We start from the raw sequence: 21,579 nt of genomic DNA on the forward strand, positions 1-21,579 counted from the left end.
TCGGCTTTCATAACGTTAGCTTTGCCGGCATCAGTGTCACACTCTTTTAGAAGACAATGGTTTGAGATTTAATTGATGAGAAATGACATCAGAATCATTCGGAGCGCTTATGGCAGTGCTGAGGTAAAAAAAAAAACATATGACTATGGACAAATCATCCTTATGTTATCTTACGTAACGTTAAGCCAGTTGCTATGGCTCGTGTTGGTGTACTGATGCTTTGCTTTCTGAGAAACCGTATTGAAAAATCGGTACGGCTGTTCTGTGGCCTTCAGCTTTGCAGAAATGGCACAAAAGCGCACACCACCATGTACTAAGGTTTTGAATTCATTCATAGATAAATGGTTCAGGGGACCTTGGCTCATCTGAGGTAAAGATGTTCACAAACAGAGGTCACAAATGGCATGAAGGACCAGTTTTTGCTCGAACCCGAGTGCCGCCGCGGGCTCAGGTGTTGCTGTGGGGGTAGCGTAACTTGGAGCGGTTTGGCTCTGTAAAGTTTGACTGTTGCCACGAGCGTCTTCAGTTTCTGGAGTTTTTCTGCATCCCGGTTTGTCTTGATTAAGGTGGTTTTTGTGTCTCTCCGAGGTTTAGATGGATCTGTCTTAATTTCAGTTTTCCTGCGTCTTTGCATTAGGAACAGATGCTGTTTTCCTGTAAGTGAGGCTGTAATTACACTGCTGTGTTTCTTTTGCGTTTGCAAGAGAGATGATGTGCGTTGTTGTGTGATTTGAGGTTTGATTGTGTTTGTATATCCGTGCATGAATGCAGACGGTTGCAGTCGCGCATCTGAGAATGATCATTTTTAACGTCTTACCGGACTTAGTTCTTTTAGCATCCGTAACAAAAGAAATAGATATATTTTGTCACTTTCATTTATTTGATAAAAGAGTGTAATGGTATAATGGCCAACTGCATAAATGTAAACACATTGTGGTGTATCACAATATACTTGCACAATATTATACGATACAGAAAATTACGATGTATCATTGCAGTATGGCTATATTTTTATGTATTTATTTATGTATTTATAAGCAATGTTATGGGTTGTTGTGGTAAATAGATTTGTTAAACCAATTTAAAAAGGCTGTAAGAAACTACCTGGCACACTACACTACATACTATTTCGAAGGTATGAAAGCCTTTGATGGAAGACTGTCATATTCTTCATAAGTCGAAGCCACTTTGATATACTTTCAAAGAGCTCACAAGTCAGTCACACATTTTGATTGACAACCAGCACAGCCAATCAAATGATTTATAGGGGCACTGTGGAGATTAAAGGCGGAAGCTCATCTTAAATCATAACTTATTCATGTAGATAACAGGAAATGTTTTCATATGTCATTGTTTGCTGTAACTGTCAGCCAAGCCGTCACTAATGGCGCTTGCTGTCGCCGCGGACGTTATTTATGCGCTCTGTATGAATCCAAATGATGATAAATCTCGCGCATATCTCTACCCACCCCGAGCCCAGCGAGCGTTCGTCCTCTGACAGCAGTTTGGCAAATGTAACGCTCTTTAACGTAAGCGCTTTGCCTGTCGTTTTGTCTCCGTTTGAGAGTTTCAGGCGGTCTTCATTTGCATGAGCACCTCCTGAGGGTCTTTAAAGCTCCCAACTTTCCCCAAGCTGAGAAGCAGAGCGTTGAAGCAAACCTGCTGACTACGGCAGTGTCCAACATCGCTGTTCCCTCCTCCTCTTATCTCCTCTTTCTCTCATCCTCTGGCAGTTCTCTCTCTCTTTCTCTCTCTCTTCTCTCTCTCTCTCTCTCTCTCTCTCTCTCTCTCTCTCTTTCTCTCTCTCTGATAGTTGAAGCTGAGAGTGTTATTAGTGTTTAAAGAGCTGCTCAGCCTCCGTTGGCTCTACGTCTGTTGTGATCAGAGCTCCAGGATTAGCGCTGTCACCACATCGCATCGCTCTCCGCTTCTTTCCTCTACCGGCACGTCCCTTGTGACCCACAGTGCATGTTACGCTGTTATTTCCTTCCCACCTCCTCACCATCTCTGGAAACTCCTCCACACAGATGAACACGCCGTGGCGGCGAAACTACAGAACTAAAGAGGAGAGGGATATTCTCACTGTATACTGGGACTCGGCTACTGCAGGGAAAAAACAGGACTGTGTGTGTATGTGTGTGTGCGACCGTGCGCATGTTTCGCGGGAGTCTCTGTGCAGGGTAGACTGAGCTGCACTGTGCCTCTCGCTCGCTCTCTCTCTCGCTGATGATGAAGCCTCTCGTTCGCATCACCCCGTGATGGAGCTTGACTAAGGAAGAGATCTCAACACATGTGTTAGCAGACGGGCAGGCTCACGGCAGAAGCGCACGCAAGCCTGGACTGTGACCGATGACCTGCCGTACGCGTCAGGTTCCTGGCACCCCCCGTGCTCCGCCGAGCAGCCACACGGGCAGGTGAAGGACCTTCACCTTCAACCCCTCCCCAGACCCTTGGAGATGTTCCTCAGGACCAGCTCTGGACTCCTCCTTTCTCCCGTGAGACTCGCTCTGTTTCTGCTGGTCTTTTTGGACACTCCCCAACCATCCCTCCAGGGCAGGAATAAGAGCAGATGGAATAAGGGGGGTAAGTGTAGACTATGTGACTTTTGAGGAAGTGTGCAATGTTTTGACGCTGTGTGGGTGGTTGGATGTTTGTGTTTGTTGAACTGTGTTTGTCAGACTTAAAGGACACTTATAGATGACGCTTTTCCTGGGTTAAATGCTTAGTGTAAATTTGTCATCGGATTTGACCTTGTTATGTCATGATTTAATTGCGTTGTGATTTATTAGCTTCAAAATCTAGTTTTCCCTCCTACAGGATCTTGCAGGGTGTTTTGAAGGCTCTGAAAGTTGATGGATGACATTGCCTCCGTGCATCACGATCAAGTCTGTTTTTGTCCCTTGTGCGCCGTGTGTCTCCACTGCGTGTGCAGACGCAACTCAGCTAAAAGCTTTCCCACCACGCTTATAGAATTACACTTCCTCTGCGCTCTGCCGTAGGAGGTTACCGGGCTCTCTAAAAGACACAGGGAGGTAGAGAGCGAAGGAATGAGAAACCCACGAGGATACGCAAACGTCTTCACCTGTATGTTGCGTGAGGGCACAAATGTGATTCGGTGTGCGTGTGAATGTGCTAGACCAGAATCCCTCTCGCCTGTCTCACTTCTGTGATTGTGGGATAAAGTCTTGTTTTACCAGGCAGGAAGAAGGGTTAATAATTCAAAGCAGAGCCCTGTTTCATGAGAGAACCGCTTTCTCCCCCCTTCACAGGAATCTAATCCCCTTTGTGGGATTAAAGAGAGAGCGGTAATCTTAACGGCCGCTCCTGGCGACGGCTCATTGATGCTCATCCGAAGCCCATGGGTGCTGCAACCGATACAGAGTTTTTCAAAGAGGTTCCTGCAAGCCTTTGGCGAACACGTTTTCACGTCGTGGCTGTTTCTCACCCCTTGTTGAATCTGATCGTTTCTTACGCATTCCTACTGTTTTTCTTGGAGAGGTTTGTGCAGATGGTGGGTGTATTCATTTGGCATCGTGTTTGTCAGTCAACAACAGGTGTCAGATGGACTTCAAAGATGATTCACGTCTTGTCGAGTGTCCTCCGGTCGAGAAATCGGAGCGCTGATTCGGAGGGTCAGCTTTGGACAGATTTGCGCTTCTGTTCGAACCACAACTTAGTTGGACAAGGAACATTTCTTCACCGAATATTTCATCAGACTTTCCAAGGTTTTTACATTTATTAAGGGTTGAATAAAGATTTTAGCACTAGTACCACTCACTTTCTTTCTTTTAAATTTTAGCAATTTTTTTTGTTGAGATCAAGGATGTTTGTCAGTGAACAGTTTGTGTTGAGTGCAAAGCATACTTGCGGTAAATAGCTCAAACTCCTCCCACTGTTTTATCCCATTTAAGATGATGTCTAACGTTGAAATTCACACAGCCTTACACTTTTTAAATAAAATAATCTTGAAAGTAAATAAATATGATATCCCCGTAATCTTTGGCCTTCGGTGAGAGAAGGGGCACTCACCGCCCGTGGTGTAATTATGGCGCATTTAGAACAGCTGTGTGGTTTCGCCTCTCTGTAAAGATGACATGGCACGCCCAATTACCCCTGCACGACACCCTTGAAAAGGTGTAATTTTACCTGTGGATATGATAAGATCACTGTTGCATAGACACATTTGTCGCTGCACTGTCATTAGGAGCGTTTATAACAATCTCCGGTGCTGGTTTGTTGTGTGTGCATGTGAGTGTTTGCCCGGTAACAGCGGCGACTGTTTCTTGAATGTTTACTTTGGCTTTTATATGAGCGTAATTCTCAGCTCAAGTGCTTTGTTGCGTTGGTTTAACTTGTGCTTTGTGTACATCTGTGTTTGCTTCTCAACATGCTGCTGGCTATGCAAATGTAGAATTAGCTGCATTTTTGCATTCATCTCCACTCATATTTTCTGTTGAGACCGCAGAGACCCAGTGCATTATGGGTAAGAATAATGTTCATTTTAAAATTAACTTTAATATTAAGGTGATTCTGTTGCTCACTTGGTAGAGCGTTGGGTTCGCAAAGTATATGTCAATCCCAGAGAACACACGTATAGATTAAATGCACTGGATAAAAGCGTCTGCCAGAAGCATACATGTAAATATTAGTTTCTTTGACCTCATCCAGTCTCGGTAGACAGATATTAGAAAAGCTCATTATCTGTGTTTCGTCATAAGGAGATTTTCAGCATGACTGCTGTCTATTCTAGTAATAATGTTTCTGAGTGAGGTCTATTTGACCAGAGCCACACACATTGTATTACAAATCTAACCCACGGAGTGTACTTCATCTCTGTACTGTTTACACAGATAAGAGAATCAAATGTGAAAAATGTATTTCATTTTACACTACAGGTCAAAAGATTGGAAACACTTATTCTTTCTTTTTACTTTTTCCACCTTATAGAATAAAAGTAATCTATATCAAAACTATGGAGTAACATAATTGTTACTGTGGAAGTTATGCAGTGAATAAACACATGTTAAATAAATCACAACTATATTATATTTTATCATCTTCAAAGTAGTCACCCTTTGACTAGAATTTGCTAAATTGTTCTCCTGGAAGTTTATCATTCAGCTTCTTGAGGTTTCAAACTGGGAAGCTTCTTAAAGAGTATTGAAGGAGTTCCCAATCTATTCACGGCTCTTATTGGCTGCTTTTTCTTCATTATTTGGTCCTAGTCATCCTTTTTAAAATATATACATTAAATATTTTTTTGTTTTCTTATGGTCCATTTCAGTCAAGCGTTACCAAACTTTTGACTGGTACTGTATACTTAATGGAAGACACTTTGAAGAGGAAATTTGGTTTATTTGGCTATAATATTACATAAGAAGTCATGAAGTATCAACCAACGTTTGTATGGATGACATAGGCTGGTTTTAAGATGTTAATGGTTTTAAGATGTAAATGGTTTTAAGAGCATCTAATGTTAGAAATGATAGCAAATGATGAAACTTTAAAAGTAACCTGAATGTTCTGTTTGGGGTCTTTAAGACCCCAATGCCATTTAATAGCTTTAAAGCGATAGTTCACCCAAAAATGAAAATTCTGTCACTCCCCCTCTTGTCATTTCAAACTTTTATTACTTTCTTACTTCTGCAGAACTCAAAAAATATTTGGTAAACAAACAATGGCTGTACCCGTTGACTTACATTGTATCGACAGAAAACCAATGCAAGTCAATGGGTTCTGCCGTTGTTCGGTTACCAGCATTCTTCTAAATATATTATTTGTGTTCTGCAAAAGAAAGAAAGTCATAAAATTTTGAAATGACAAGAGGGTGAGTGACAGGATTTCTCATTTTGGGTGAACTATCCCTTTAAAGCTATTAAATGGCATAGAGGTGTTTACGAGCCCCAAACTGAACATTCCGGTTAATGTTAAAGTTTCATCATTTTCTATCATTTCCAACAACAGGCTCTAAAAACCATTAACATCTTAAAATCATCCATGTGTCACATTTTCCATATCAGTAACTGTCCTTAGCGTCTGCACTGCTCTGTTGTCCATCCACTGTCTCTCAGGTTATCTAAAATGAAATTTAAGTTTGTTGTCTCCCCATTTGTTTTAACGTGACTGTCATTGTGGACTTTCTGATGTCAGGTATTTCTCATGGGCCATAGTCAGACCTCTGCTCTCTGTATCTTTCACTTTTTCTTCCTCTCTCATATACTTCCTGACATAAACACACACAGCTATATCCTCACAAAATGTAAATGTGCCAGTCAATCTCTCCATCCTAATAGAGGTTTATTCTCCAGGGCCACTGGAGGGGCATGTTGTTTAGAGGGCAAACCGAACCCACTCAATGTCACCCTCCATCTGTTTGAGACCAGAACCCAATGTTCCCTTCAAAATATCCTCTCCACCTGATATTATTTCCCTTTTCCACTCTCATGGTCACTGAACCCCTGAAATACAGTCCCTCCACATGACAAATACCGAACCGCGAGAGGACCTGTAGGCCACCTGCTGAGAGGAGATGGCACACCTTCGAAACCACGCTGAATTCTAATGCGCTTGCTGTGTGATTGGCCGTCTGGTTTTGACGTGGCAGTCTAGTCCATGAAAATGAACGTAAACCCAGTGCTAGGAAGTGTAATGTTCCCCTACGGTCTCCGTCTGCTCGCAACCGTGGAGAACCTTCACGCAAGTCGCTGCTGGTGCCTCCGGTCTAATGAGGAAAAAAGCGTCTTGCTTACGGACCTCAATTCGCCACCCTTTCCGCTAGTCTCCGAGTTGGGAGTCTAGGGGTCCTGGGTGGCCAGATTTTCAGAGCGGGTAGAATCAGAGAGGCAATTAACAATTCTCACAACTTGCTGCTCGTGCGGAATTGGATTTTAGGCTCTCTCTCTCGCGGACCGGATCTCCGCGTCTGTCTCCACGCTCTCCATTATGTGCCTGCGAGACAAGTGATACCAACTGTGCACAAGAGAATAATAATTTCTCAGTGCCTCTGAACGCTTTGCTCACCGAGCGCCTCGCAACAAAGGCACATTCAATTATTTTCTACACTCGCCATCAGTGTCGCAACATCTTCACAGAGTGCCCCCAACCTGATCGCTGCTATTATAACTGGTAATGATGTCTTTCTGGAGAGCTGAAGTGTGCTGGTCTACGGGGTCTGATACGCTTGTGTGTGCATGCATAGACACGCAGATACTCCTTGCAGGAAGAAACATAACAAACGAATGAGGATGCCTTTGTGAAGTTTGGGGGATATTGATGTCTAGCCTGTGGAACCTAGATTTGGTCTAGTATGTTATCTTATTGTCTTTGTGATTTAGTTTTTTACTAGCTTTTTAGTTCACTACAAACCCATGCTGACTCCCATTTTGATCAGTGCTGGAAAAGCTACTCATCATTTACAGTAGGTACGGTTTGTGAAAATGAGTTTGCTTCTAAGACCTAATACTGCGTATGACTAGAAATCTGTTTCAAGGTTATAAATAGTTTACAAATCCCAGCTATTCTTCTGAAACCTTGTATCTCAATATTTTGTGATTTTTGTCATTATTAGTCACCCTTTATGTTTGTCACTGGGTATTGCAAATATCTAACGAATAAAAAGTGTTTGGCAACTTTGGCAACACGGTATTTAATCATTAAAAAATAGGTTTTGGAAAAGACAGCGACGAAATATAACACATGAGTAACCACACCTACTACCTAAAAATCTGCTTTTAACATTTTCCTGTCGCAAAGATTATTCGCCTTCAAACCATCTTTCCACAGTACAAATCTACTTACTTAAATATTTCGCCATAAAAATGGGTTGTACATGTGTACCAACGTTTGTTCAGTTTAACGTGTGAGAGCACCTGCTAATGTTTAACTCGTAACTATAATTCATGTTAAAAAGGGTTATTTAATCATTAAACCACTGTGTTATTTTTATTTCGGCTCCTGACGGACAGTAGGAGTGAAATATTTGTTCACGTTGGACGGTGTGAGTAGAGCACATCTGCCCCGTTCTGCCCCTTCCGCTCAGCGCTGCCATTTCCGTCACACTCTCTCTAAGCTTCTGTCTAATTGCAGTGGGGTGCGTTCCCAACAGTATCACAGCTTTATGGGGGATTTTATGTGGGTGAAATGACAGCAGAGGCTGATGGATATGAGGATGTAGATTTTACGACATAAGACCCGCTCACCCCCGGCTTCTATTCATTGCTGCTCTCCTCTCCTGTTCGCTCTCTCTTTCTCTGTCTTTCCGAGTTGTCTCCCTCCCTCTCTTTCTCTTTTACTCTTTCTGGAAGTAAACAAACACTATCACTAGTCCGAAATGGTTCATTGGCCAGCAGCATCAACAGCAAGATGGTAATGATATGAATAATGTTGAAGCAACCGTAGGGAACTTTTAATACACGTTACGGGAAAAGTTTGGGCAATTCTGCTCATGTTTATTAATGGGGCATCACTGATACTGTACTGTTGCTCATAAGTGTTACACTTTATTTTTGTAATGCACCATTTGTGAGATGAACATGAATGATATGTCAAATCGTCCGGTAAGTATGGTATAGATGTTTTGACCAAAAAGATATTGTTCTCATTTTTATCTGTACTTTATGGATTAAAAGAATCAAAGGCAGTATACATCTTTGCTCAGCCCTCATTTTTCACTCTCAGGTCAAGTTAATTTTTTGAAAATAAAATTTGATTCGAGAAATTATAATTTTTACGTTTATTTATATATTTCTTAAATATGCAATGTGTTACTGTTTGTTTTTGAGACGGTACATAAAAAATCAGTGTTGAAAGCTGTCTCCTTACCTTAGAGAAGATTACCGTAGATTCATCACAGAAAGCATATAATAATTTATCAATTTAGCTGTTGGTTACGTTTTTGTCATTTGGCAAGTATGTAAAGTAACCCCCAGTTTTACTGTTTATACACGTGGTTATAGATAAACAAAAAATGTGTATAACTACTTTAAAGGACTAACAAGTTTCGTAATTTCAAGCAAAATATCACGAGAAACTGAATTTATGAATTGGTGTCCAAAACGTATGCTTGTAGTCAATGTTAAAAAGGTAACACTGGACTATTTTTAAACATTTTTTTGTATGAATCATCATAACATAACACACCCAGTCTGGTTTTGGTCTGTTTGCCTGTCCTGGGAGATGCACCCACAGATGGTCGGGCTGGTAATCTAATGGAGTGTGATATTTAATTTTTTACCTCCCATGCTGAATCCTTAAAGTGAGAAGCTTAACCCAAATTGTTGACTTTACTTGAAATTTGCTTGAAAACACGTTGCGCTAAATTATTTTAGTTTTTACACAGGTCGAAACTAAACAGGTTTAGTTACATTTACACATAATTTTACGTCAACATTTCGGGTTAAGAGTGAGTCTTATCTTTCTGGCCATTATCTACACTTATAGGGTTTTCTAATACAAGTCAACAGACCTTCCATAGCCTCTTTAAAATCTCTCAGATTATTTCCTTGTTAGTTATTTGTGTCTCATATAGTTTAACTTCATTAGACTTGTCATTATTTTGATGTGACTCGAGATTTGGCTCCCCAACTTGATCACTACGTCTTGATCTTACTTAAAAAGGCCCCTACAGGATCACCAGTGTCCAATGACCCTCTTCCTTGTTCTTCAAATTATGTCACAACCCAAATCATGTCATTAGACCGAAACATCACCAGCTCTCGTTAGACCAGAAGTTCCCTCAAGGAATTATGTCACTTCCTCGTCCAATGAGATCCCTCCACCGCCTGCACGGATGCTGACGTTCTCTAGGCCAAAAGCATCTTTCAGCTTGCATTAGCGCAAACATGTCATTCGCGTTTTTTTGCGTGTACTTTCCTTCTACTCTCTAAGGCTCGTCGCTATAAAACTTTGAAGAGATGAGAAGCGTTTTTTCTATTTCAGGGTCACCATTAGCTTGAATAATGCAAAGACTCGGGGGGGAGTTGCTGCGGGTGTACGGATGGTCGGAACACAGCCTCGGATTAAATTATACATTGTTAGCACAGTCGGCAAGGCCTGCTTTTGCTCCAAATGCTCTGTGTTTCTGTCTTATCTGATAACGTTTGGTATGCAGTGGGAAAGCGCTCAACGTTCTAGATACATGCAGGAGTGCTGGGAAATCGTACCGTGAGGGATCTGCAAGCATCAGGACAGGACAGCATAAGGAACTTTTCTGTTGTTGGGGGGCCTGGAGACACTCCGATGAGTTTTCTGAGAATTTGTACAGTGAAAGAACATTTTTAGTCATTGAATGGGGAAAGAAACTATGTTGAAATGCTCATTATGTTAGATATCTATTGTTACCGTCGTATTGACGTTCATATCCTCCTTAACTATAATAGAAAGCACAAAGATAACACCGTGTCTATAACGAATGCAGCGTGGCGAGATGCGACAAGAGGCAATAGAACGCAGAAGAACAAATTATAGTAAAAAAATGTGTCCACACCAGACGTGCCGCGGTGTAAGCGTAAATTGAAAAAGCTGTTATACAGTGGAAGTTCCTCTAGTTTTATTCTATTGTGTTGATAAAATCCTGTCATGACCCAGGGATCGTCCTATCTGCTTTGATATTTCTGCATTATTAACAAAACGTATTCACTCTTCATTAACCCTTAAGACCTTAATTTAAGCACTAATAGACTGTAATGATAAAATAACTTCAGGCTATCAGTGGTCACATTGATAAATGAAGATTACCTATTATCATTAATATTTGATGACTTGCATTATCTTGAACTGCTTTTAAGATGATTTATTATTGCTTTAGCCAGAAATTTGGCGAGTCGGGGCTGAACTCGTGTAAGGCTGAATTTACATATGCATATAGGTCTTGTTCAGTTTGGCGGTTTCACATTCGCCCGTGTCACAAATCACTGTTTAAGCATAGATCATGAATAAAGAAAAAGTTTTAAGGGCATAAAACTTTTTGCCGGTTAAAAGCAACTGTGAATACACGCTTCTAAAGAGATTATTTTGGGTATTGTGCAATCAAAATGTGTTTTGTTGAAAGCTTTTAGGTGCTCCGGGGAGCCGCTGCACCAGACTAATGAATTTCACGTAAAAAAAAAATGCCCTAAGAAATTGTATAACCAGGATGTTGAATATTAAATAACACCCACATGATACCCAGATTCCAGGAAACGGGCCTTTTTAATTCACCGCACATCTCTGATGTAGAAATCAGTCTCGGAAGCGTAAGAGTTTGCTTGCTTGAAATGTCACAAAACTTTTAGATTGAAATCTTAAAGAGAGGTTACGTTTGGGACTCGTATGGTGTTGATGTGACAGAGTAAAGACTAAATCTACCGAAAGTAACAGAAATTTGAGAAGTCTTGTTTGTATATGAGACGATTTTCTGGTCTCTTTGTGTCTGACAACAGTTCTGTTTTGCTTTCGTGTGTAGTCTTTTTCACTTTCTCTCTATAGAAATACTCCAAAGCAGTGGTCTAAATATAGCCGTTTGATCTCAGCATTGTTCATTCTGAGAGTGATTTGTTCTTTTAATTCAGTTGTTGGATATTATCGATGACATTGTGGACGGCAGCAGGTCTATAAGTGTGTATTTTTAAGTTAACATTTCCAATATTTTGACACATCCTGTTCTAGTTCTGTCTGTTTACATGAACTTAAGGCATAACATGCTGTATTGCATACTCACCAAAAGTATTTTCCTTTGAGGATTTAGTCTTTTTGACCATTCAGACACCCCAGAGTTCTCACAAGCACAGGCTTACAGAAAACCATGCAACCTCCAGTCAGACTGCATGCTCGCATCGCATTCAATTCTCTCTCAGGGCTTGCTGCTCTTTTAATAACTTTTTTAATAACAAGCATGTCCCCCTCTATATTTTCACGTTCATCCTTGTTTCTTCATTGCTCTCACATGCAGACAACTTAAATCCCTACAGCAGTTGACAGATAATACCGTCACCGCGATGCCGTCATTTCACTAGGGCCTAGTTTCTGTTACTTATTATAGTCCGCACCCACCACGAAACCAAATAAAAGAGAGTTTTGCTAGTAAATGAGTTTTTTGGCATAAAGTGCGCAGCTTTGCTAATCCTTTGCCGGCCTGCTTGAGGAGATGTCCCTGTGTACACCAGGCTCATTTTCACCAGCCCATTAGCCTCCTGCGCACGTCTGCCATATTAGATTAGAGTGTTTATTGTCCTATTTATCATGGGCGCTTTGTCTGGCCTGAAAAATATCTCCCTATTACTGAATATGGGATGCTCGCTGCTTCGGTTATTGAACACAAGGAATATTAAGTAAGAGACGTCAACGCGTGCTTTTAACTGTACGGCAACTTTCTGTTGCGAAGACGTCTGCAAAATGAAAAATCAAGCAACAAAGTATCGTTGCGTGCGAGACGCTGGACTTGAAATGTCATTTTTCTCATATACATTGAATAAATGTTAATTCCGATGGCTTGTTTTTGAGTTTCAGGTCCGTAATCTGTTTGGCAAGGTTTGTTGAGTACAGTCGAAACGGTGCTGAGCACCCAACATTATTATGTCAAAAGCAGTTAGCTACAAAGCACTCCTGAACCCGGCTTATCCGCTCTCGCTCGGCGGTGGAGCTGGTGTCCTAATGCGACGGCCTTGTCAGTTTTGAGCGATGATGAGGAAGGTGCGCGTGGAGACTGGGTTTAGTGTTTAATGACTGGTAAAATTGTAAGGCTGCGTTCAAGGTGACCCTCGCCGAGGTGACGCGGCCCCTGGGCCGAGCTGGAGGCTGGGTGACTGTAATCCTTCCTGCCTCGTCCCGGCCCTGGTGGCTGTCATCAGCGCCAAAGGCATGTAATTACACTTTCATTGGCTTAACAAAGACCAGGGTATCCATCTAACCGCTCCACTCCGGCCCGCTCGGGTAGCTGAATCATTATAGATCACGCTTAGTTTTTGCCACACAAGACTCAAGTGTTCATTTAGAGAGCTGGTATGCCGTTAAGCACTCTGTTGCAGTGTTTTTTGCTACCTCTAGAACTTTATCGATAAGACTCTATGACAAGCAATGTTTAATCGAGATTATACTGGATATCTTTATCATTATTTTTTCTTTTTGCAAATGCATTTAGTTAGATTTTTTTTGCTGTAACATTTGAAAAGCACTAAAATCTCTGTTTAAACTGTACTCCGTATACAACTATATTCTGCTTCAAGTGTCATCCAGACAAATCAAAAAAAATGTGCATACTCCAAAAAGAATAAATGTGACCCTGGATCACAAAACCAAAAGTACCAATGGGAACATTTTCAGTAAAAGACAAAAATACATTGTATGGATCAGAATAATAGATGTTTCTTTTATGCAAAAAAATATTAGAATATTAAGTAAAGATCATGTTCCATAAAGATATTTTTTTTTATAAATGTCCTACCTTAAATATATTAAAACTTTATTTTTGTGAGTGGATGGCCTACCACAGTGCCCCTGATTAACACTTTCAAACGCAATTTTCTCAAAAATTGCATTTTTTTGCTCTTTAGATTCCAGAGTTTTAAATGGCTGTATTTCAGCCAAATATTGCCCTATTCTGACAACTCATACATCAATAGAACGCTTATTTATTCAGTTTTCAGATTAGGTAAAAAGACTGTTGTCAAGGAACGCAAATATAAGGATAACTATAACAATATCTTTATGTGGTATTAAATTATTCTAAACCTTTGTGCCACAGTTTCCAAATTTGAAATATGTACGCCCTTTAATCTTGGATTTTGATTAGCTGTCAATGTTTTATCGTTTGTCAAGAAAAATACTTGGAAAATGGCTTTGATTTGAATAGGCCTAACAAATACAGAGAATTTTTTTATACATATAATGTAACTAAACATGTTAGACTGTCATAAAGTGTTTTTCATTTCATATTTTCTGTTTTATATGTTTCGCTAGAAATTGCTTGAATATGTTGTGAGTTAGAAGATATCCTAGTTTGGGATTACAGGTCTATTGCACCTTATGCAGTGTTGTTGTGCTTGGGCTTTGATTTTGTGAAAAAAAAAGCTTTTAAAGAAAACGGTCTCCTCATCCAGTGTTTAAGAGATGACGTATTTTGAGGGCTAACCAGGAAGTAAGGTTCCCTCGATCGAAAGCTTATGCATTTTCCCATAGACTTATGAAAATATTGGAAAAAATAAGTTATGTGATTTACAACGGTTTATGATGTTTACATGTCTTGTCTATCAAGATAATATTTAAAAATGAACACCAGATTTGTAGACATAATTTTGAAGACATAATACAATCAGCAGAAGTAAAGGCTTACATGATGCTAAAAAAGGTTGCGTGATATCAGTGTCTCCACCAAACTCTTTATAACTTTATTAAATATGTGTTCCCTGTAAAGCAATAATCCATGAATGAATCCGCATCTACGTTTTAAGAGATTTGTGCCCATGTTGCATTATTTGTGAGCTTTACATGCAAGATGATGTCTAATGCACTTTTAGCAACTTGTTAGCAACCGCCGTTTTTAAGACACAATAAGGCTTTAAAAAAATCACAAGAGGGTTATAATTTGTTTGTTTTATGTCAAAGAAGAAAATATTTAGAGGTTTTGTTTACCACAGACCTTATTTTGGGTGATTTGCCAAAAACCCATTTAAAGAACCCATAGACTTTGGAGTGAAGGAACTGGAAGTCGCTTCTGGGTTTTGCACACAAAAATCATCATCTCTGAGCCTCCTTATACAGCCGCGATACAAAAACAAACTTCAAAATAGTGATTTTGAATTGGGAGCTCACAGAAGTGGTTTCTTGGTTAGCCTGTGAGTCCTAAAGCAACCGGAGCGGATGAACGGACGCAGGGGATAGCGCAGGTTCATCGGCAGCCGGCCTTGACACTATTAGCCTGGGTGACACATTAAAGCTCTCTTCTGTGTGTAATTTGTTTTGTCTGTCACGGTGATGGATGTCTTGTTTGTTGGCACTTCCTTTTTTGCTTTAGACACGTACAAATGACCCACGGAGAAAAACACAAACAGAAAAGGTGGCCCCAGGATCTGTTTAAACACACATCGAAGGGAAACGAGAGCATTGGTTTTATGTAAAAGGGACGTTTGTTTCATTAATCTACTGTTTTCTGTCAGCTAAATTAATGTTTCAGGCAGTATGCGGGGTAATTATAAGTGAAAGTCTACATTTTGAGAGGGCGGGGGGGGGGTTGGTGGCAGGTGGGACATGCCGTCAAAGGTTTTCTTGCGATTAGCGTGTGCGGCAGAGCTGCAGGCTGACCGCTGCATTTATCACCCATCACTCACACCGGACGCCCGCAGCATCTCACCTTCACAGTACCTTAAATGTCACAGATCATACTACCCCTTGCTCTCTAACTTCTCTACCCTCTCCCACTCTCTCTCTCTGTTTAAACTTTAGACAAGAATGAGTTTTAGTACGCAAGTGTCAGGGGCTTTTCACTCGTCGTATTTGTTTCTCTCATGTATTTTCTATTGTGTTTAAAGACAGACTGAAAATTGTCTGTTTGCTCACAATCGCTCGGCCTTCGGGTAGGAGAGGTAACGCACACTATACACGGTCCAAAAAGCAACGTGGAAGTTGTATAGCCGACTCAAAAGCACAATAAGCTTCTTGAAGAGGTTTTGCTTATTAATCTACTATATTCAAACTGACGGAATGCAAACTGACGCGCAACGTAGATCCCAAACTCTCCATTTGAGCCCTCGTGCTGCTTGCGCGATGCAAACGCATAACGCTGAGCATTAAAAAATGAAATGTGATGTCGGGTGGCGGCAGTTGCAGATATCAAAATTTTAGACAATCATGGATTCGGTTGACGTTAGAGCTCATCTGCACGCATCACTGATGTAAGATGATTATACATAAATAAAAACTGAAGCCCAAAGTGCGCCTGGACCAATGTTTACATATTGCATAGTGGTCTATAATATTATTGTATTGCTATTGTGGCACGTTTTTTATGTCTGTCTTATTGCACTCTCTTTTTGTTGTATTTCAACTCATTAAATCAATAGGTAATGTCAATTCATTTACTGCATTTGCTAAGTAGCTGTAACCTTTCATTGTGTGAATTTCTGTTTTTAATTGCATTTGACATTATGCTTTACATATTAGTGCGCATTTTATAGTGTAGAATATAAACGTAATGTGTACAGCAGAGATTATTGCATTGCTGGCAGTAGCGTGCTGTCACAGTTTAATTGTACATTTATTTTCTTCGATTAATGTCATTATTTGTAATGAATAGCAAAAGAGTTTCCATTAAAGTGCGTAATGTTGAGTTGCCGTTGTTCATTTAGCTCTGTAGTTACAAGCCTTTAGGGCGACTAAAGCGAGTGCTGTATACTCCTCACACCTGCGTGTAGCGAGTGTTCAAGCGGTGTAGATGAAATAAAGTGGTTAGCCTTTGATGGAGGCATAACATTTGACGCATTCTTTGAATCGACCCGCGTCTGTTGTCAACCGTGGTTTTAGAAGCTCAGACACATCACACTCAGAGCGATTACAACACTCGGGTCCCAAACACCCCGACTGGTCCTACAGGCATCTACATTTTGCAACAGCACCCGTCCAGAAATCATTCCTGCGTGTTAATTCAAGCGGCAGGTTGCTCAGAATGCTGTATTAGTGCTTCTCATCTGAGAAGCAGTTTCACGTCCACTCAAACTAATTTTGCTTTCGTTTGCCGTTATCTGATCTCCATTTAAACCATCACAGAGCGGCACAGTTTGAATGAGAGTGTTGAATTAACATAACATCTTCTCACAGGGCAGCATGACTCTGTGGCATTATAAACCGAATCACGAGAGAAAAATATTCTGCAGGCCTTCTTTTTTTGCTGGAGTAAATATTTTTCATGTTAGTTCTGTTTGTTATCCCTTAAACCTTTTCCATGCACCATGTTAGCCTAAATGGTAAGACGTAGGCTATGTGAACACTGGCCCCTTCTGATTTCTAGTCATTTCTATGAGGACAATTTGTAAATAACATATCACACATTGACATTTCACAATACTCTATTTCTGCCAGTTTGTTAAAGAAAAAGTTCATCTCAAATCAAATCTGTGCTCATAGTGGCTCAATTGAATTTTTGTGAGGCGACGACAATACTTTGTGCGAAAAACAAACCAAAATATACACTTTAGTCGTTATAGTCAATCTGTCAGTAGGTTAGTTGTGTATAGGTTTTTTTATAGTATTTTACGTAAATGTTGTTTGTCTGTACTATGTAGCACCCTGGTCCTGTGAGCCACGACATTTCATTAAACTGGATGTCCTCACATGTAGCGAAATGACAATAAAGCTCAACTTGAACTATATTTTCCTGTTTTGTCAGTCGATGGTGCGCGTTCACGAGAGTATTCGACGCATGTATTCTGACTGACAACCCGGAAGCTTAACTCTGTGTTTACTAGAAGACGCATGCTGTATATAAGCAGATTTTTTGCAAAATATCTGAGTTTCGATATCGAGGAAGACTTACCCAAACGTACAAACCGAATGCGCATGCGTCGAAGTGCACTCGTGAATGCGCACCATAGACTAACAATACATTGGAGAATATATAGTTGTTTTTCACACATAAAGTATGTCGTTGCTTCAAAAAAAAAGTTTGAGCCAAGATGAGCGGATGGACCAATTGACAAGAACTATAACCGTGATGTCTATGAAGAGGCCTGGAAATCTCTCGGATGTCACCTAAACTATCTTAATTTGTTTCACGAAGATGCCAGGAGGTCTCAAAACATGTTGAACGTCATGTGAGTGAATTAAAAAAAAAATTGGGATAAACTTTTCCTTTAACGGCTTTTTTAAACTCTACAGCCAATCTATTGTGTTTTAGTAATATGGGGTGTATTATAAATACATAAAAGTTAAAATCGATATTTAGGGGCAACCCTTTTTATTCAAACAGCATTGCTCCAAGCATCTTGGAGAATTTGCCACAGTTCTACTATTGATTAACGCCGTCTCAGGTGCTTCTGTCTCTGCATGTAATCTCAGATTGACTCAATGATGGTGAGATCAGGGCTCTGTGGGGGCTGCACCATATGTTGCAGGACTCCTCGTTGCTCTTTTGCTGAATATAATTCTAGTGACTTAAATCTAAAATTGATTTTTCCTACTGCCACACTAATGCAGACAATATCAAATACCTGTCTATTACAATAACATTTATGACATTTAGTGAATAGTGATATTTATGTTTCTGCTATAGTTTTACATGCAGTTATATGAGTTCAGGAGTACACCGTCTGTTTAGATGCTTCTGTCTTTGCCATGTGCTATGGGATATGGAAAACAGTTTAACTCACAGATGATGTATAATGTATCAATGCACAGGGTCAGCGGGTCACGCATCAATATATTCAGTGCGTCAGGAGTATAAGTGAGTTGATGCAGTTTCATTATTCAGCCGTGCAGTTGGATTCTGTAAGATCTGAAAGCTCTTTATAGTCGCTTTATTTGTTCTGTGCAAGAATCTACTTTGTAACAGAACAGTGAAATGTACCCAGTGCCTCGTATAAGACGGGCAGTAAAAATACAATTTCAATTTAACAATCCATATAACTGAATGTGGAGGTCTTTCATTTCTTCTTTTGACAGAGTAGGAGAAAAAACTAAAATTCTGTGCCGTTTTTCCTATCCTAACTAGAAAGATACATAAAGTTTGTGTTTCGTTCTACAACATAACTTGTATGTGATGTGTACAGTTATTTAGACTACTGTATCTTTTCTATTGGTAGATAGCTCAGTTACAATGTGATGTTGGATGTTTATCCAGGAACATTTCTGTTTGGTTATTTTTTTTTTTTTTTTTGTATATGGTTGCTAAATAATCTAACTGCTCAACGACATTCCCCTGCATGACGTAATTTTCATAATCAGGATGTTCCGCGGTCGTCCGCACATCCCGTACGCCTACAGCACGACACATGTTGACAGCCGAGTCCACAGTATGACATTGTGCACATGTGTCGAGCTCGTCCATTCTCGCTTTTCTGCGGTCGAGCATGACTCGGAAACTGCGAAACGCATGTGCGCGTGAGACTTGACAGATGAAGAAAGTGAAACCAAACAGTGAATCGTAGTAACCCACTCATGCTGTGCCTACACAGCCTTTACTGGTGGGCTCAAGATCTACCCGTCTTTCCACGTGAAATAACAACTGGAAGAAATTCAAAATGTGCAGGTCGTACATGCCCAAATACTTGTTGAAAAGTACGCAGTCTTGAAAACTGGTCGCAAAATGCAATTTGGTGGCAGTCTGGAGCCCTGATAGAATTGTTTTTAATGTTATGGCAGATAGCCATCTAGCAAACTGATATAACCATCGTTCGATGCCGATTTGGTAGACATCACCCAACACTAGCTGGTGGCCACTGATTATTGCTCTAATAATAATACCAGCAAAATTCACCTGTTCAGCATTATGTTTTGAAGAGAGCGCATCTGCCGAAAATTGGGCAAAGTCATGTGATGCAATGCTTATCAGTCTGTTCAAGATCAAAAAGGCTGCAATAAGTTTCCTCCGAGCTTTCACATGCCCCCGTTGCTATTTATATACATATTTATATTTTACCTGAGGCAGCGATGTGAGATTACCATGTCAAACTTGTATGAGTCTGGATTCAGTCAGAGCGTCGTATTCACGCTACAATGATAAAGCATGACTGCAGAATCCTTTCGGTTTTCTAATCCAAAGAGCCAAGGATGAAATCTGATTAATAGATCAGCAACAGCAGCATCACTACTTTCGATAAGAACGTACAACTCTGCAAGTTCTAGCTCAGTGTGTCGCAGATGCGTGCGACAGGAAGCTGAATACATGTATATAATTGCTTCGGCCCAGGTCAACACCAGAGGAACGAAACGTCCGTCATTGCAATAAAAGCATTGTTTCTGATTCTGATGGTCGGCGTGATGGATTGTGTAATAATCTTCTCAGTCGTTCAGAATCTTTTGTGTTAAAGCAATGAATGATAATGGTTAGATGTAATTGTGTCTATTCTTGAAAGAGTTGAGGATTAATCTAATAGGTTCTGTAAAGAGAATCCTGAGTTTTGTTTTTGCATTTTGTTTTGCTATTTTTGCCTTTCTGAATGGAAAGCAGCAGTGCCAAGAAACCCAATTATCAGAATAATGTAGATAGAGAGAAATTAACTTTTGCAGAACTGCAATTGCTTAAAACATGTTAAGCAAGATAAGTCTGTATTCAACTTTTATTCTTCATTTGTATGGCAGGTCTTTGTATTTGGATTGTTGACATGTCATGTGAGGTGACGTGTTATTTTCTATTGAATTTTGAACAGCACTATTATGATTGGAAGTTTTAGTACCTCATATTAATTAAGAAACTACATAATATATATATATATATATATATATAGTAGTATTTAAAATTACTTTATCACACTACTAAACTTTTTAAAGGCCTATTCACACAGATTCAACAAACATTGTCTTTCAATGGCTGTTGGATTTAGAATGTTTTTGTTGGTGAGTGTTTGTTAGCATTTCTTGTAACAGTGTGAAACCGCCTTTAAATCTACCACTGATGCAACCAAATTATGTGTTAATGTGAAATATACACTTTACCTTATGCATGTATATAAGTCTTTTAAATGAGATGCCCTCAAAGAAGATGTCTAGTGAAGATATATATTTTATAAAGTATATTTTAGGGCTGTCACGATAAACCTACGATAAATATCACATGATTTATGCACAGCTTTTGAGTGAAAATGCTGCTGCATCCAAAAGCCAGAGGGTGCTCTCGTGTGGAAACTCCAAATACTCAGAAGAAGACCGTAACATGTTCCAAAATCTAGGAAATGCCTATGGACAGCTTTGAATCACTGTTACTCAAGCCTCTTTAGGTATTTTTATGATAATAAAGTAGATTTATAATGATCATGTTTGAAGGGTGTTGCTTTTTCAAATGCACATTATGAGCGACTCAAACTCGCACAGCTTTTAGATCAAGCAGCATTTCCTACGGATCCCAAAGCCGTGCTTCACGGACAAGCTACAAATAAAAAAAAATATCGACACATTGCATATCACACCCAGTGCGATTTCAATAGGATTTAGTGGTATTGCGATAAATTATTGTGCAGCCCTAGTATATTAAATTTGTGTATGTTTCTATAGCTACTTTGTAAAGATCTGCACAAAGTGAGGAACACTCAGGTCTGGTGTCTGATAAGTTCCTCCTCACGTGTCCAAAGGGTCCGCCTGATAGAAATAGATTTTGCTTAGCAAGAATCAAAATTAAAGTCAATGTTACCCAAGACAGACATTAATGTGGATATTATCAGGGCTTATTTGCTGTATAAATTATTCTTTATTTCATTAAGCATCAGCGATCTTGAGAAGTCGAGCTCTCTCCGTGTTAAATACCTGCTGATGTGCAGAAAACCAGTTAGGGGAGGGTGTGCTTTCCCCGGCAGAGGTTGTGCAGAATCACTGAACCTGCTGTGCACACTTGCACTGAAAACCAGGGTCTCCGAGGTGCCGTGAAAAGCCGGAGGAACCTGTCAGTTCTCATAAAGCCCGGCT

General features: G+C 40.1%; 1 protein-coding gene across 2 annotated transcripts in view; it reads left to right on the forward strand.

Moving 5' to 3' along the window:
• robo2 (roundabout, axon guidance receptor, homolog 2 (Drosophila)) overlaps positions 1 to 21,579 on the forward strand; it is a 359,300-nt gene that overhangs the window by 60,473 nt on the left and 277,248 nt on the right. Inside the window, exon 1 of one of the 2 annotated variants that reach the window (XM_056756353.1) lies at positions 1,967 to 2,583. The exons of the other annotated variant lie outside the window; for it this stretch is intronic. Coding sequence (XP_056612331.1) covers positions 2,457 to 2,583 — 127 coding nt within the window. The 5' untranslated portion in view covers positions 1,967 to 2,456. Of the gene's footprint in view, positions 1 to 1,966; positions 2,584 to 21,579 lie in introns of those variants that run through there. 2 annotated transcript variants of the gene reach the window in all.

Source organism: Triplophysa dalaica, chromosome 9 (assembly GCF_015846415.1).
Source record: "Triplophysa dalaica isolate WHDGS20190420 chromosome 9, ASM1584641v1, whole genome shotgun sequence".
Taxonomy (NCBI): Eukaryota; Metazoa; Chordata; class Actinopteri; order Cypriniformes; family Nemacheilidae; genus Triplophysa; species Triplophysa dalaica.